The following is an 18569-nucleotide window of genomic DNA, read 5'->3' as shown; positions in this document are numbered from 1 at the left end:
CTAGTTTGGGAGACTGATGGTGACGCGGAGGCTTTCCCATCCTATCTTAATGCCGTTAAAGCACTCTCGGTGGAAATGTCTCACTCAGTGGCACATGCTGCGGAGGAGCTCAAGTGAGAAAGGCCCTAAGCAAACACAGAATGATGGAAAATGATGTAACTGGCCCAAATGGGCTGACAAAATACCCAGTATCAAAGAACTGCTCTACCCTACCTGGTGGCTGCAGGCACTTTTTGCAGGGTGAGGAGGGAAGCGGAGCGGGGGCGCGTGTTTAGTGCAGCTGATTAGCGGTGCGTAGGTGGAGGGAGGAAGATGGATGGCCGCAGAACGGCCAGCACGGGAAACAGCTGCAGAAAGTCAAGCGGCCCCAGCTGATTTCCTCAGAAATCGTGCCACGTGCCCTTCGGCAACCGCCGGCGCACACAGCATCGTCGGCACCGGAAAAGCCATCCCGCAGGTGAAGCATCCCGTGTCGGCCAGGCATGGTGACCACCCACAAGCCTCCCTGCTCCTCGCTGGAGGCTCGAGGAAACTCCTCAGCCTAAAGATTTCCACTGGTGGTGCTCACAAGTGCTGGAAGGATCCTCTGAGCACACGCGAGAGGCTCTTCCTGTCCGGCTCCCTTCGCAGGGTTGTCTCTTCTTGTGGTTCCTCCACGATCGGTCCGGCGCCGTGCTGTCAGGCCTGGCTCTACGTACTTAGCTGGATTTGCAGGACTTGAAAGTCTTTAATCACTCCCATGGGGCCTGCAGCAATGCAGGGAATAGCAGAGAGCAGAGACAAAACACACAGGGTTACACAGGTTTAAAATCAACGGATTTACACTTAGTTTGTGTTCCTGGCTCTTTCTGGTAGGAAGAGGGGTCCCTGACTGCACGGTGTTCAGGCTGGGGGTCTTGCTGCACGGCAGGGAAGCAGGCCAGCGCTGCTTTCGGTCGTTCTGAGATCACATTCCTCATGCCTCCTGCACCCCCAATCTCTGACCCTGTCGGATTAAATTAAAGAAATTGGAAAACTCTATGACTTAAAAGCAGAGCAGGCACTTCCCCTGCTGTGGCAAGGAAAGGTTTTAAAGCCATTTCCTCTGCAAAATCTCTCAAGCTTAGTGACCATGCCCAGCATGGCAACACCCCACCTGTCTGCGCTCGCTGGGACACGATCTGCGCCAGCTGGTACCTGTGCCTTGGTGCACACACCGAAACCTGGAGCGTTTGGGTCTCCTCCCCTCTTCCCCATCCCTCCAACCGCTCCCTCCCAAGCTGCTCCCCCTCCCCAAATCCTTGGCCCCAGGGAAGCAGCAGCACCCACAGCAGGAGATACCTTCAGTAAACATACCACAGCTACCCACCAGCTGTTTCCTGCTGAGCTTTATTTGCTTGTTGCATGCTGTTTTCCATCCTCTTCCTCAGCGCCTTCGGGTCCAGCTTGCTCCCCTTATCCTCCCTCTGCTGCCCAGAGGGCCTTTGTGCTGCGTTGGCTCCCCGTTCACCAAATCCTCTTTGCCCAGAGTGAAATCATCCTGTATGAGGTCACGCAGCGCTTCAGCCATGCCTCTCTTCTACCTCGGGGCTTCTACAAATCCCATCCTTTACATCATGTCTGTCTTCCTGCTGACTGATCTATTGCTCATGCCTCAGGTCTCTTGAGTTGCTTCCCTCATTTTCAGTCTTCTGTCTTGTTCTTCCTTCAAACTATAGCCAGCTTTCTGCAAAGTCAGGCCCCATGGCTGCTGAGCTCTACGTCGAGAAACCATCCTCACCTTTAGAGCTGATCTAAACAGAGAGGGACAAGACACGCGTGGGTGAGCGCTGGGGAGGAAAGGAAGAGCAGAAGGCATCTGCCCCTCTCCCTTGTTTGTAAAACAGGCAAACACCGAGCCCAGCTCAGCAGTTCCCAGGCTGTCCCAGGAGCTCACGTGGAAGGGTTCAAGAAATGGCACTGCCTGCTCCCCTGACTGACACAGCTCTTGGAGAAGGGCAGTGCTGCGCTCATTTTCCCACAAATAACTTTTCTTCCAGAAATATTTTTGTGAGACAGCTCTCACTGACGCTCAGTGAGAACGCTAAACATGCTTCCTCACCTTACTTACATACCGCACAAATGGCTGCTCCTGAATGAGACTGAACTCCAGAAAAAGCACACACAGTCCTGCAGTCAAATCTGAATACATTTGTATTATTTATTGGCTGTATTAAATATATTATCTATTTGATAGTTACAATTTAGTAATACAATGCATGGCAGCTTTAACATACGTTTGAGATACCTCAACATTACAATACAAGAAAACTGAAGATACCTAATACATTAATGCCTCTAGGGTACATCGTTCTGGAATGGATAACAGCTGACGGAACATCCCTACTGCGGGAAGCTTTCCCGGACATCTTCTGCAAACCTGACTATTTGGTGGCAATTACAAAAGAACTTCCACTTTTCAGGAGTCTTGACTGGTTAGTATTTACTCTGCAATCCTAATTTATCTTTTAAAATTATCAGGAATAGTATTGCCAAATAAACCTCTACAAACGTCGTTCTGAGAGTTAAAGAAATAACCCTTTGGCAACAGAGATTTGCTGCAGGCAGTCTTACTTGCTAAAAGGAGACTATGAAGAGGAATAAAGACAGATTGTAAACTCTTCTGCAAACTAAAGACTAATATCTGTATAAAACTCTTTCCAACACTGGAGGGAGAGGCTTCTATGATATAATAAATGATTAACTTAAAGTTCTGCTACAAGTAGAACAATACATTCAAACATACATTTTTCCAGGACTTTTAATCAAAATAAATAGAGTACAAAATGAAGAGTACATTTTGAAAAGATTAATTTCTGATTGCACCATAAATCTACTTTTAAGAGTATTAAGCGATACTATGTCATAATTTAGGTTCTCCACATCTGAAATACAACACAATGCCTCAAACTATAACGCAACATTAGTCATCAACTGCCAGAGGAGAAAGACCCTTGAAGTGATTCGTTACTGGAAATACTTCGCCTGTAGCACTATCGCATCCAACATTCCACGTACAAGTGCATTGCTCTGCTGTCTATAAAGTGTTGCCGTAGTCTTTGCAAAATACCCTAAATCTGCCTTTCTCTGGCGTACTCCAAATGCTATGGGGAAGACCCATTCTGAAACGTGTTCGAAATCTGCGAGTTCCAGCTTTCACAAAAATATTTGATAGAAAGAAGACAGCTGTCAGACTCATCTTTAGGTACTCGCAAGCAGATTTAACGAGAACAGTCATATGTAGTGCACAGTGTCCACAAAAAATACCCCCCAGACAAACAGGACGAGTTTCAGAAAAGTTCACGGCGGGGCTGAACATTCCCATCTAGAAAACAATGGAATGTGAAGCTGCTACCACGGGGATAGCGAGTCATTTAAAACATTGTATAAATGTTATCTAAAAAGAGTTCTTTCATGTACAATTTGAGAATTCAGATTAAGTTAGAAGGGCATCCAAAAGCAGTTTGAACTTTTTATTTTTAGGTTAATAATAGTACAAAAACATTTGCTCAGTTTGAGCCAAATAGTGTAACATTTATCATAAATGCACTCTTTCTCCTTAAAGACAATACCTGTGCTTTTCTGAAAACACTGCAGAGATTTAATCAGAAGCACAGGAAATTACTTTTCTCTCAGGCACTGAGAGTGAAATGTGGATTGGGCCAACAGCTGCTCCCCGACAGCAGAAAGCATTTCATTCAGAAATGTACAATACAGAAGGGGCCTTTTCTGCAACGCTGCATACCAGCGCCTTCGCCGTATGCACATTATGTCCTGCCAACGTTTTGTCTAGCATTTTGATTAAAACTCTAAAAATGCTGGCACCCTCTACTTTAACGCTTGAAATGATTATTACTGAATCCGAGATATTAAAATAACTGTAAAGTAGTAATATCGCTAAGTCAAAGTCAATATTCTGCTTTCCTTCTACAGTATATTAAATGTGGTATGCTCTAGTAATGTTCTGCAATACAGTTCTGCTCTAAGCCTAAGCACTTGTGCTGCTGTATTTCACGTATACCAAACTACGATACCTGATTAAACACTGCGGATCGACTACCACTGCTCTAGTTGTACTGGAAAAGGACGACTTCTAGCAATGCCTTCTCTCTCCAACCGGCCAAAGGGCCCCCGCGTTGAATTCGGAGAGAGGAAGAGCGTGCACACGCAGCGGTGTGCACGATAAGGCAGTTTTGGGCTGTTTTATTAACAGCTAACCCTGATTACGGAGGACCCAGGATTACCCCTTCTACAAGAAATCTGCATTCAGTATTTGGAAAGGATCTGCCAACCCAGCCTCAACTGTTAGCCAGCAGCAAAAGTGGAAACGCACGTAACCGTACATTTCCAGCTAGGATTTTAATTAGAACTAACCATAAATACCCGAAATAGCTTCTGTACACAAAGCTGAGTACTGGATAGGCTCTCGTCTACTTGATTACAAAGTACTGAATAACAACAGCAAATAAAATAGCGACCACCGCAAATCCGCAGAGAAGAACGATGGCAATGAAGCGTTCTTCGCGTAATGTCTTCTTCGTCTCTGCCAACTCCGTCGTCAAATCAGCACACGGCGGGACCAGCTCCTGTTTCTGAGATGAGAACACTGTACTGGGACTGTAAGGTCCATACAGTTCTTGTGATCCAGTCGAGTCTTGGGACTGACGGCCAGCGCAGACTCTGATCCGGTATTCACAGTTTGTCTGCAAGCTCGTGAGACGGAAGGAAGTCTCTGGTCCCTTGTATACCTAGTCAGAAAAGGAGAGAGAATCCTTCACTCAGGATTCATTTTACAAACAGCACGCAATACCTTCCATGCTGCTTTGCAGCGCTGGACACTGCCTGAAGTCGATCTCTTCAAGCCAACTCGATAAAATCTCAGTTTTTATTTCTGAAGAATATAGCTTCCTGCTATGCCCCACACTGACAGACCTGGATTGGGAGGCTCAGGGGGAAAGAAAAGAAAAAAAAAAGGGGAAACCTTCGATGCCATGAAGGAGCAGAACAGCAGGACCCTATACTGGAAGCTGTCCTCACCCATCACAAATGTAAAAGTCTCACTGACAGGAACTGAGATGTAGAAAGAAGCACCCTGGAAGTCAGGATTGCAAATCAAGTCCCCTGCCAAAATGAAAAGTATGCCTGCCACGAGCATCACCAAACAGCATTCGAACCTTCCATTATAGACATGTTCTTTTGCAGTAATTTTTCAAAGTAAAAAACCCTCAAGTTCATTAGGTTAAACAAAAGGTACCTGATCAAACTCTCTCCCAGCAGCAAGCTGAAGGATGTAAACAATAGAATCTCCTTTCATCGGCTGTAGAGGTTCCCATGTGATTTCGTAAGTGTTTTCTTCCAGCTGATTTGCTTTGGGTGCTAGAAAAAAGTGATTCGTTGGCATTTCAGAAAAAAAAAAAAAGAGAACAATGGTCTCTACAAATGTGCTTGTATTTTCAATCAGGAGAAAAGAGCCAAAATCACCAACTATTACAGCGAGTCATTTTCACCGTTAATGTAGCAAATGGGCACCGGTTTCAGTGACAACAGGAAAGTTTTCTCACTCTGGCTCAATGCGTGCTTTGCTTTTTACATTTTCCATTGAAAATGTTTCAGTTCTAACATAGGTGACTGGGCAGCATAAATCTAAAAGCTTCGGGTTTTTCCAGTGTATTTGTTAACAACGTAGGGGTAACTGTCACTCTTAGAGGTAACAGCCATTCCAATAATTTTAAGCAATTAAGATTTGTTTTATTCTACTTTCTTTTTCTCTGCTATATTTCACGACCTAAACTTAACAAAAGCTCATTGTAATATCTGTAGGTGACACTTGTTTTCTTTCCAAGCTGACAAGATGAGCTTCTGACATCTAATGCTTGTCTAGATGAGCAAGCACTTTCAAACCCGTAAAGCAAACAGCATTTATGTCCAGGTCCCTCCACAGCTGAAATGACATATTATAAACACGGCTGAGTCATTAAATTTTCCTGCAGGTATCATCTGATCTTCAGAATGACTTTCTCTAATGCCAGTCTTTAATGTTCATACTAGAAAGTGCAGCTCAGAGGAATTACTTGTGTTCTCATTTGCCTACGTGCCGCTCTTATTATCAAATGACAGATAACCCTGAAAAATTACTTTCCAATTGAAAATGGGCAGAGAAAATCCTGTCAGGGGCGGATGAGCTACGGTGTAGATGACCACAGGCTGGTCCTACACCAGTAGAGCCCTTCTTATACCAAGATAAAGCCCATCACAGCTAGTTTCTGTTCTCTGTCCCACAAGGGCCCCGGAATGAGGCTGGACTGGGAAAAGAGTCAGGCTTTAGCACTTAACCTAGTACATAAATAGCGTGCAGAAGCTCCTAGCGCAGCGTAAGCTCACCTTTAAGAGATGCAGGTGGAGACTTAGTTGTAGTGAACGCGTAAACTTCAGAAAACTCCCCCTCTCCAGCATCGTTATATGCCTGGATTTTAAAATAGTATGTAGTGGATTCACTGAGCCGCTGTACCTTGTAGGTATGGCAAGGACCATTATAAACAGTGACAAACCTGGAAGGGAAACACAGCGTACAAATCAGAATTATTCAGTAACCACCGATTTGTATGTCGGTACCACAAGTGAGCTTGGTGAACATTTTCACGTCTAACTTCAGTACCAAACAAGTGACAACACATTCTGGGTGCCCCAGCTTTCTGCACACACGCGCGAGGAATCCTAGGCGGTCTGACCTCTGCTGTTCTCATCAGCAGTTCATGACATGCATTCAATTAGCGACATGCACCATCAGCACTGGTGGAAGTCTTAATTTACATTCAGGAAGCATTCATTCAACCTGTCTAGGCACTAAGCTACGGCCTACACAGGCTGCCACTGAAGCTACGTGACCAAACTCTTGATTTGGATCAAGAGAACAACCCTTCTATGTACCACATGCATTGCAATTTCAAGTTCAAGAACTGCCACCCCCATGTTTCTCATATGCAAACCGGACTTCAGTTTAGAATTTCCAAAAAATAAAAAAATTGGCAGCACAGGGAGGTGGTAAGTTATTATTACCATTTAAATAGTAAATAGTATTTACCGCTTACAAGTAAATAGTAGCGCAATCGCTATTAACGGCATTTATGGCTGAAAGATGGGATGCAAAAATGCAGACGAAGGGACAAACTTTGGGATGCCCAATGACTTACTAGGGAAACAGAAGGGAGAATACTTAAAATGTCCTAAAAACTTGATAAAGTAAAGCAACAATATCCTTAATGCTCTGCTTCGCTTACCTGCCAAACCTGTCCTCCATCTGCAAGTTGAACTGTGTAGGGTTGGTAATTAAAGCTCTGCTAGGACCTTCACCCCATTTCAGTTTAAGGCTCTGGTAGCTGAAGACCACACATTCAAGGTGAGGAGGGTCAGGAGGTAGTGGTTTCGTTTTGGCTTTAATGGAATGACTGAAGGGACCAACTCCGAGGCTGTTTATGGCCTGTATTCTCACTCTGGAAAAGTGAACCCAGCGGCTACATGGTTAATTTACCCCGGTCCTGAAAAACTGCTAGCTAATAAAGTAAGAGTTAAAATTTGTAACGACTATAACTCCAGACAATAAAGCTATTAAAATGCAGTTAGAAATTAACTACAAAATAATCTACTTCAAAACGAGCCAACATAGCGACATTGTTGTCAACATAATGACGCTTCAGTGTTTCTCAGCATTGTTCAGGTTTATCCTGCTCGGCGAACGAGCGCCCAGGTCCTCCACATTAACCTGAACCGTTTGCCTCCCCCGGCACTGAAGATCCACGCTCTGAACTAAGCTGTAACCAAGCCTAAGCGTGCAACACTGGAACAGTGACTCTGCTCTCACCTGTACATTCATCCTCTTCTGGTGAGATACCGATCATCCCATTATACGCGTTGCTTCAGAATAAGAAGTTCTAAACCCAGAAATATTGGCTTTGAGGCAGAATGTTAATCTTAATACAGCAATCTTAACTCTTGCCGCTATAACACCGTGGTTTAATTCTGGATATGACAATTTCATTTTGTTTTTTTCAGAGTTGCAGAGTGAATTAGGCAAATAATCCGAAGCCGGAAAAAAGCTGCTTTAAAATTTTAAAATGCTGCCCTCAAAGCTATTGATGGAAAATCCTAAAATGTGGTTTCAGAGCAAAACGATTAATTATTACCTGTAGAGAGTGTCAGGCAGCAGATTCTCAAGAACATGGCTCGTATTTCTTCCAACAGTTACAAGCTGCTTTTCTCCATATTCTATGTTATATCCAGTGATCTCTGACCCGTGACAGCACGGCTCCTCCCATTGAATTGCAAGGCACGTTGATAAAGGAAGAGAAATCTCCATTTGATCCTCTTCAAGTAAATGCAGCACTGACACTGCTGCAGGCACTGACGCAGGGGTTGTGACCACACCGGTCTCACCAAACAACCCGACTCCAGCGACATTCACAGCCTGAAACAGAGACCAGACATTACTTGCTGAATCTACATTTTTCTGACCAGTCACATTTACCCTGCTTCCTCTTGCATGTTATTAAAAGCAGTTGGGAAGAGAATGGAAGATCTCCCAAATAAAATATAAATACAGCAAAATGTCTGGTATTTAATGCAACACTAGGTCTAAAATTCATTTCTAGAAATATGTAATTAGGAGGGACTCTGGGAGAAGGGAAAGTGTATTTACCAATTACCTTCTGTACTGCATTACTAGGTGACAGTGCGTAATTTTATTCATCTCCAGATGAAGTTTTTCTTCAAAGTGTATGTGCTTGTTCATTTGCTGAGTGACACGCAACAAAAGGCTTTTCATACCTGGACTCTGCAATAATATGTGGTTGCAGGTGTGAGACCTTTTACTTCATAGCTCTGGCAAGGGCCGGTGTAGATGATATGCATGGATCCTTCCACCTGTCCCCAGTCCAGTCTGTATTCGCTGATTTCTGCACCATTGCACGCAGGACTCTGTGGGTTTAAGCGATAAATTTTCCTTCAGCTACTGCACATACACTCGTCCACCACACAAGTGTCATCTCTCGTTACAATGAACAGAGACAAGGGCATGATTTTAAGTCCAGCTTGTTAAAAGGTTTCCATCCAGACACGTAACTGTAACCACAACACAGTTCAGACCAGAGTTTTGAATGACTCACAATCTTTTACCACTTGGATGAACTACCAAATATATTATATGTCAGTTACAATAGCATGAGGAGGATTTCATGTCACCCAATTTATTCAGTTAAGATGGAAATTCAGAGCTGACAATGTATACCTCTATAAAGAGACGCGATTAAAATATTCCACGTCAACATTTGTTGTTTCTTCCATTTCTGTGGATCATACATGTGTCACTACAATTGTAAAAGCCAAATCACTAATTTGCGTATGACTGAAAAGAATTGAAACCTACCTCCCATGAAACTACAACACAAGTTGCACTTTTACAAGTTACGAGGGGTTTGCAACATTGATCAGGGGGGCCTGGAGCAGTAGAGATCTCTGCTTTGTCAGAGTGAGGGCCAAACTGCAAGAAAATACAATTGCATGAATACAGCAACGGCAGTAGAGCATAAACTGATGTGCAAGTGTATGAGCTGAAGAAAGCAAATTATTTTTAACTCGATAGAGAAATAAATAGAAGAGCTCAGTGCTTAGTTTCACAGCAGCATTTAAAATTCCTTTCAGGTAGTTTACTCTATAAACTGGCCCTGTGCCTACAGGATATCTGTAACCCTCCTCCTAACTCCCACTGCTACGGTTTTGTAACTCCTCCCTCCCCTGTAGTCAGGACCTGGCTTCCCAAAGCAGCTGGGTACTGTTTCAGGCAGACTTTTGTGCAGCCATCATTTATCCCAACCTTTTTCAAACCTGGCGTTACTTGAACACACCCCTCTCCACACAAGGCTATCCCCACACCACCGATCTGCAGAGGCTACGCTAACTGTAAATCTCAAGGCACAAACATTCAGTGGTTATTCACGCTAGAAAGGTAGGGTTTACACTGCTGCCACAGAAATGACTAAAAGCGGGAAGAGACATCCAGCATTCACTTTGGGCTAGTTACCTTCGGTACTGACAGTAATCCAATAAACAACAACAGAAATGCAACACACAGTGAACTTCCCCTTAGTGGGGGACACTCAGTCCTTCCTTCAGCCCTAGTTCACTGAATCTTCTTTAAATAATTTTTTTTATGCTGTAAGGAACTTTGCTTCTTCAACAAAACACAGAAGCTACAAAAGATCATAATGCTTATAAGACAATAGTATCATTACTGTCTCTTGTGTAAAAACAAGTATTTGCTCTCATTAGCAGAGTGGTTACCCCAACTTTATTTGCTGCTCGTATCCAGAAGCAGTATGTTCTCCCCGGAAGCAGATTGTTCACTACATATTCAGATGCTGGACCCTGATACACTTGTCTGCGTTCATCTTCTTCAGAGTTTGCCATCTCTACAATATATTCAGTAATGTCAGAACCTCCATCTACAGATGGTGGGCCTACGAAATAAAAAGAGAATTTTTTTTTCCTATTCATTTCACAAAGCACTTTTTCTTTTAAATAGTTTCTATCAGCCTTCTCAAGCTAAGGGCTGAATCAAATGAATTCTAAAAGTTAGAGTGCAAGCTTTTATCATATATCTGAGCAGAAACACTTTATGAAGCTTGCTTTTTTTCCCCTCAGATACTGATAGTTTAGTTTAAGATTGCCATCATCAGGTTTTTTTTTCAGATATTTTCCACATATTTCTTTCAAAACCCAGTGTATCTTCATTACTGTTTGATTATCCCCTTTACGGAGATAAAAATAAGACAAGGAGGGTTGATTCTTAAGTTGCCAAACACGTGTCAGTAATGAGGCAGCCAGCAAGCTCTCTCACTGGAAGACATTTATGTCTGCTTAAGTCTCACTGTATCGTCACACATGCATGCATCACAAATCAGAGGTGGTTAGCAAGCTTTGGGCACCTAAGGACTTGAACTACATCTCTATATTTTCACTTTTTTTTCCCCTGAAAAGTTCTACAGATTTTTCAGTTTTGTTCTGACATTTAAAACCAGAAAAATATTTTTCTCAGAAGCACTGGAGCTTACCCCACTGTAAAGTGATTTCCTTGGGCTTAGCTTTGCCTGCCAGGCACGGAGGATGACATGGTCCAGGAGGAACAGCTGATGTCGTAACAGTCAGAACATCGGAAACCTAGCAGTGATACACATTATTTAGAGTGGGAACACAAACCAACCTGATCTAGTCGGGGATGTCCCTGCTCCTTGCAGGGGGGTTGGACTAGGTGACCTTTGAAGGTCCCTTCCAACTCTGACCATTCTATGATTTCACTAAACATGAATACAAATGGTTTTCAGAAGCAAATTAATTTTCGTTGTTCTCACCTGGCTTTCTCCACCTTTACTGACACAATAAACCCTCATTCTGTACGAAGTGCCAGGCTTCAGGTGATCGCATACGTGTTCTCTCTGGGAACCACTGTATACGGTGTCCCATTTACTTCCTGAGGAAAAGGAAAAAATGCTTTATACTACAAAACTTCTGCAAAAATCAACCTTGAAAATTCTCTCACACAATTATTAGGATGACAGCCAAGCCACAGAATCAAGTTTGAATGATCAGTTAGGCAGAGAACATGTACAACAATATACACGTGTGAAAACAGACCAGTAACTGCTAGAACAATGGGAGTGAAGCAGTACACTGAACGAGCACACAGGCTGAATCAGTACTTAAAGGTGATTGCCTACCCACTGACGTTTCTGAGATTTCCAAAAAGTATTTGGAAATGTCCGATCCTCCATTATCTTTGGGTGGTTCTGAAAGAAATCAACAGCTTAAAATAAATTATAGAAGATTTATAAACAATACATTATTTTGTTATCAGCTTTTTCAGAGAACATATCGATTAATTGTAGAATACATTCAAGTATAAAACTCAACTCAAACAGAAAACAGTGTACTTATTTTGTATACATATCTTTTCCAGAAAAATAGATTTTTTTTTTTCTATTATTAATCGTCATTATGCCAGGAAGAAGAGTAACTAGGAAAATACTGCCGATTTCAGGTATATCTCTTATTTTAAGAGCACAGGAAAATTATTCACGCATCACAACAAATCTAAAGGCTATTACAACAGCCAATAGCATTGACTGCTTCTCTAAAATGAAAAAAAATGTAAACCCACTAAGAAAATCACTAAGCCCCAAAACAACCAAGTTGCAATTTTCTGGTAATGCTAAGTGTTTCTCCTGCAATAACAATATCTGCAGAGACAAAACACGAATCTGAGTTCGCCTGTTTTTAAATCTGCATTACTGAGTGCCTGCACGCCCCCAAGCCCCCCGCGCTAACAAACGGTAACCTACCCCAGGCAACTTTCACGCTGTGCGAATGGATCTTGCCCTTTACCGCTGGTTTACTTGGCGGTCCAGGTTTGTCAGGATTGGTGCTGTGCTCTACCACCTCACTAGGGTTGCTTTTTCCTTCGCTGTTGTAGGCAAAGAGCTGTTTCAAAGAATGAACGGAAGATATAATAAATGCTTGATTTAGTGACAAGTAATATCCTGCTGATTTATAAAGTTCTTCCATGCAAAAAAACCCAAACAACAACCCAACACCCAACAGAAAAGACAACAGTTTAGAAAAAAACAAAATTAGCTAATGCAAAAGAATGTGATTGGTCCTATGAATCCACCAAACCCTATTATAACAACAAAAGTCCTGCAGGCAACTTTCTGCTGTCTCCAAAGAAAGTGTCACAGCTGCATGAAAATGCTAAAACTCAGAAGAAGCATACAGTCATATTTAAATTAGAAACAAAATATAGTACAAACCCTAAACTTATAGGATGTACTCCTTCTAAGATTTCTTAAAGTGCATGAGAGTTCATCTCCATTGTACTGTGGCTGGAAACCATAACCCTGTAAAGGAGGGAAATCAAGAACAAATGCAGTCACTAATTTTCCACAATAAAACCAAAAACCAGATCATATCGATCACATTTTTTTTTGCTTGAACCTCATCTTCTTTTAATGAATACACACAACAGTTGCCAACTGTTGCAGTATTTTGATAGTAAAATACAGAGTTACTTTTTTATTTAAGCACCACTGCGTATCAGGCTTCTGCACACATAACAAAACCCAGCACTCACAGAACCTTCTTCTTCCACGTCTAAGCTGTAAGTGAGAGCGTCGTCTGAAGACACCCCGTTAGGTGGGCTCCACTTCACCGACAGCCAGGTCACTCCTGCTTCCACGAGCACGGGGGGGGGCGGGGCTGGTGGGACAATTCCTGCTGTGTAGTACGTCACTGTCTCGCTGAACCCACTGGAAAAGTGTTTTTAGAAAAAAACATTAACAACAGCAGATGCAGTTGATGAGAAAAGTCAATGATCTGATATGTTGTGCTCGTTACCTCATTCCAATATCATTTTTAGCAGCTAATCTGAGCGAGTATTTTGTAGAAGGGGAGAGTTTGGTAAGTTTATACTGCTTCAGATGCCCGTAGTAGCACTCTTTGAAGGGCCCGTTCTTCCCCTTAAAAAAATGAGAAAAACCGGAGTCACTTTTCGCATGAGGACTGTATGCTCTCTGCTAAGGTCAACTTCTTCGCTCCGAATTTTCCTGATTTCATTTAACTAATATAATAATAAGAGTGAGCCTAAAGAATGTAAAAAGTCATATTGAGTATGCCAATAGTAAACCTGAGCATTCCTCGTCATAGAACCACATTTGGATTCTCTGTTGATTTTTTGACACTGTAGATTCGACAAAATAGTAATAAATGACTGCTATTGAAAACAAAAGGCATTTTTAAAGTTTTTTTTTTTAATCACTTTGGAATTCATTTTTAGGAAGAAAGTTCAAAAGCTGAGTGATATTTGTGACAGCTACTGAAGAGACAAGCCAAACGCTCACCCATTTAAACAGAGCACAGGAACGAACGTCGCTCTGAATGACAAGAGCCAAAGGAGGGAGTTTTACACTGTCCTCTCAGAGGAGCTGAAAGGATTCTCTACTAGAATTGCTGCAATGGTCATTTGATTCAAGCTTTTAAATTGGCTTGTCCCTTTAAAACTGTCTGGACAGCTGCACTGAAAATAGCTGATGTACCTAGGCAAAAAGTATTTTTAAGTATAATTGGTCTACAGATGTCATTATGATTTTTTTTTTTTTGCACTAGAAAAGGTCTTACCTCATCCCATTCTAAAAGAAAATTAGTTATTTTGGAACCATTGTCGTTTGAGGACTGAAAATAAAGAAACAATGAAAAAAGTTAAAATCAAATGATTGTACTTTTATAAATATTTTTGCACATTAGAAAACATTTTAACAATTGACTAGAATATATTCCAACTGCCTTTCCAAACAAAATATTTAGCGTAGAGCTGAAAGGAATCCGCAGTAGGCATACAGAACAGCCTTCTTCCTCAAACACGCTTGTGATAATCTGGAGCTCTGCTGTGGGCACAAACGCACGCATTCCGTGATGCGAGGCAGAAAGGGTAAAAGCTAGCAGCTCGTACAACTCGTTTAATTCCTCGTTCTTGACGGCTCTCCCGGCTGCTATACTACTTCTATTAAATTGGACAGTTTAGAATATGAACTTATGAGTAGTTTTATTTTGTGAGTAACACAAATTATATTCTTATAGGTTTTTTTTCCTTCTGCTCTTGCACTGTGTGTTCACCAGCTGCCTGAGCAACGTAAGCATTCAGAGAAGCTGAATGTGTTTGTTATGATACACGAATCAGCAATCACCTTTACTGTCTGGGTACAGATTATACAAATAATTTAACCAAAGTCATTTAGCTACAAACCGTTTTCCAGGTCTAAGTGTAGTCATAAGAAAAACATGAAAAGATAAGAAAACAGTTACCAACAAGTCTTCACACATACTGTATATATTCAAAAGTCAGATTCAAAAAGTTAAACCGACAAACTAGCCAAAGAAATTCACTATGAGTTGGTTAGAATGAGACCTCTGAATTAGAACGTTAAGTTTTATCTGTTAACCATCCAGAAACCCCAAGTGAAAATATGACTGCTCTGTCCTTTCCTACGCTGCCAGTTCAGAAGAGAACTTTCCTACCCATCAGTTCATACTCGGAGAGAGACCCGCTACCAACTCTGTCACCCTAAAGCTGTACGCAAGAAACTACATAAGCGGTGAAAGAAAGAAACAGTCACGATTCCAGTTACCAGTCTTAACAGAGCAACCTGAAAGCCAACACCTAAAGTACACAGTAAATGATTGACAAAGTTGATTTAAACACGCCACAGATGAGCACATCGGGCTGCTTACCTTCCACTGCAAGCTCAGGCTGTTTTTGGTTCTGTTAGTGAGCTTCGGCGCAGCCGGGCAGTCTGGCTCGCAGCTCTCCGTAGTGAAACTCACTAATTCCGAAATGGATTCTTTTATGGAACTGCTGGTTGCTGAAACTCTGAACAAAGATAATTAATGATGTTGCTATTGCATTAGCACCTGAAAACTTAAGGAAAGAGTTGTCAGCTTTAGAAATGCATTTGATCACAAGCAGGGGTTACAGCAACCAGTCTGCTCACGTCAGAGGAGACAAGTGCCCAATCACTCTTTTTTCAGATCATTGATTCTGGAAGACAACGATTTAATGCCTTTTCATTCAGGAAAAAATAACAAGTGAGTTCACGATGTCACTCCAGGCTCTAGTAACTGACGCCCACAAAATAAGAAACACTACGACTCGTTCTGTGCCCAAGGAGGCAGTGGCATGCTGACAGTGGTGTGACGGAGATCGCACAGCTATGCTTACGGATCATGAAGACCCCATTTGGTATCCTTCGTTACTTTACAATTGCCATCTCTCACAGCGAGATATTTTAGTGATGAAATACACGTGGGAGGCATGATGAAAACTACAGCGAGCGTTCCCAAATGGTAAAAGAATACCTGACTCAAAATCAACCTTTTGCTAAAAAGACCTTGAGATTCAAGTACGGACAATGCTTACTTGTGCAAGAGCACAGATACCAGAACAGGCTAAATCAGCCGCTCAGGCAGTAAAACCAGGCTTATCCATGTAATTGTTCAAATGGGACAGAATCTCTGCAACAGTCACGCTCATTTATGTTTGTTTTTGAAGGGCAATGACTTGACTAGTTTTTCAGAGGTACTGTCCATCTTACTGAATGAATTCTAGGTAGAATAAAGTTAGCCTGCATGGAAACCACAGGACACCACAAACCAAGCACACACTATGCTGCACTGCGCAAGCAGAGCCGAGCTGAGCGTTTAACACACACAGAACTGTTTTGCAGTTTAAGAACAGGAGCGTGCTTCAGTAAGTCTTAAAATTTGTCTCCTCCTGTGCCCATACAGTGAGGCTCCCTCTTCTGCAACTGGATCACAGTGTTCTCCTGGCTTGTTTAACCCTGACCAGTTAAACACCTTCTCCAGTAATGCTTATTTACTCTGCGGGCCAATTCTTGAACGTCACGTCTTGTTCCCTTATAACACAGCATCTAACTTCTCCCCATTTCAATTCGTTTCCACTCCCCTTCTTGCACTGCTACAGAAGCTTGCAGCTCAGAGAAGCAACTTTACACATCAAGCTGACAGGTCAGACTCGCAAATCCATGTTCAAGGCTAAATTATTTTATTTACTGCTGCCTTCAGCCTACAACAATCTCCTTCACTGAGTCCAACCTTGCTCTAAAAAGATATCAACAGAAGATAACTTAAAGTTTGTATCTGAGAAACACGAAGAGACAGAGAAGATAGCAGGGAAGAAAACGAGGTGATATTTTTATGAAACTAAAAGGTAAGTGGGAATTTAGACAGCAACACTAGTATCCACAGCTATGGTATTTTCGCAGAATATTCCTCAAGTTGTGATCATATCTTTTTCATGAAGCCATAATTAATTTTGTAATTAACGCATCAACAAAAACGTTAAGTATTTCATTTCCAGCAACATACCTGGCATGATAATCAGTCGCTGGTCTGAGATCAGGGAGTGTAATTGTTAACTCTTCCCCACTGTGAAAACGAAAGAAAGAAAGAAAAGAAGAAGTTATACATCTGCCTTATACTTGAAAGGATAAAAGCTTATTGAAAAGCAAAACCATGTAGCGCACATTTAATTTTCAAGTTTTCCATTGTCCATGTAACTCTTAGTGATATTACTTAAAATTTATTTCATGTGAAGTAGGTAGGTCGGCAAGTCAACAAACAGCTCCTGATAGAGAGATTGCTGATTGGTTAATGTTTTAAACATCAGTATTGTGCTTAAATGAAGAAACTAAACTTACACATAGACAGATTTAAATTTTCCATTTTTACCACTGTTGGATATTGCTACTTCAAATGTAAATGCTGCTGGACTATGACTATGGCTCTCTCCATTCTGTGAACTAACTGGGAGATTCCAGGACAGAACGGCTGATCTTGCTTGTATATCAGAAACCTATTAAAAGCATAAATAATGCAAGTAAGTTTGCTTTCTGTAATAAAAGGTATATTAGTCAATAACATGGCGTCGCTAGTTTGCCTATGAAGTTCCTCACTGGAGGAGTTCTTTACCTTTGTAGTGGAAATATTGAGTCATTACTTGAATTTCAATTATTTCCTCTCTTCATTTCTAAAATACCATATTAAAAGATTTCCCTTCAAACACCAAACAAACGTACAGACACACCACATTGTCTCAGCGCAAGAAGACAAAATTTCTGTTTCACCTGCGCTGCTTGCGTCACTCATCTGGAGCAAATTTTCAGATCTGGAGTCTTGAACGCTGACACCAGATCTATATTTAGGCACAGTCAGCCAGCCTAACTTTCTAACTCCATGACAACTCCCTCACATAATATTTAAGCACTAAGCCACAGGACAGCAAAAGGCTCTGATTTTAAATGCTCATGACTAAAATTTTTGGTTTAAGTTTTTGGCTGCTTAATTCCCACACTCCAAATTTTCTCTGACAAAGTCAACATAGCCTTCTGTTAGCATTAAGCAGAAATGTCAGATGCAGCAATGAAAAAAATACTACTGTAACAAAGAACAGCTAGAAAGCTGGAGCAAAAGAATACAACTCATGCTCAGTGTATAGATAATGCAAAGAAGAGTTTCACTAAGCATGCTCAAGATGAACATCATCAGTGCAGTTTTAGCCTTCAGACATTTAAATTCACATCACCACCCCCGAACTTCCTACATAACTCTGCAAATACTCAAATATTTGCTCCAATTTCTAAAGATAACATAAAAAGTTGATCTATTTTTGTAAATTCTGTTTGCAAAATCCTTAAATCCTCTAAGCTGAACGAAGGATGGTTTCAAGAGCGGACAGACTTCCGTGAGTTTAGCAGGCTCTCGGTTTGCAAGGCACTAAAGCCCTCACACACCAGACAGCTTCAACAGCGGATACACTCTGCTGACGGGCTGGGAAACTGAGTCAGAGAGTTTCAGCAAGTTGAGAAAAGCTGAGCTTCCATAGCATGGCTGCCCTTTCCCAGCTATCAACTCTGACAACTAAAATACATTTTCTCTAT

General features: G+C 41.8%; 1 protein-coding gene across 1 annotated transcript in view; it reads right to left on the bottom strand.

The window, feature by feature from the left end:
* Positions 1-2154: 2154 nt before the first annotated feature.
* The window catches only part of LOC104486817 (fibronectin type-III domain-containing protein 3a-like), a 46046-nt gene continuing 29631 nt past the window's right edge, over positions 2155-18569 (bottom strand). Inside the window, exons 9-27 of the mRNA XM_086756260.1 lie at positions 17331-17485; positions 16999-17058; positions 15346-15484; positions 14236-14289; positions 13456-13577; positions 13193-13367; positions 12873-12959; positions 12405-12543; positions 11784-11852; positions 11418-11536; positions 11121-11226; positions 10351-10526; positions 9437-9550; positions 8839-8988; positions 8199-8479; positions 7296-7508; positions 6400-6566; positions 5273-5394; positions 2155-4766 (exon numbers count right to left, since the gene is read on the bottom strand). Coding sequence (XP_086612386.1) covers positions 4449-4766; positions 5273-5394; positions 6400-6566; positions 7296-7508; positions 8199-8479; positions 8839-8988; positions 9437-9550; positions 10351-10526; positions 11121-11226; positions 11418-11536; positions 11784-11852; positions 12405-12543; positions 12873-12959; positions 13193-13367; positions 13456-13577; positions 14236-14289; positions 15346-15484; positions 16999-17058; positions 17331-17485 — 2766 coding nt within the window. The 3' untranslated portion in view covers positions 2155-4448. The remainder of the gene's footprint in view (positions 4767-5272; positions 5395-6399; positions 6567-7295; positions 7509-8198; positions 8480-8838; positions 8989-9436; positions 9551-10350; positions 10527-11120; positions 11227-11417; positions 11537-11783; positions 11853-12404; positions 12544-12872; positions 12960-13192; positions 13368-13455; positions 13578-14235; positions 14290-15345; positions 15485-16998; positions 17059-17330; positions 17486-18569) is intronic.

Source organism: Chlamydotis macqueenii, chromosome 11 (genome assembly GCF_036417535.1).
Source record: "Chlamydotis macqueenii isolate bChlMac1 chromosome 11, bChlMac1.mat, whole genome shotgun sequence".
Lineage (NCBI taxonomy): Eukaryota > Metazoa > Chordata > Aves > Otidiformes > Otididae > Chlamydotis > Chlamydotis macqueenii.
This window is presented reverse-complemented; position numbering and strand designations above follow the sequence as displayed.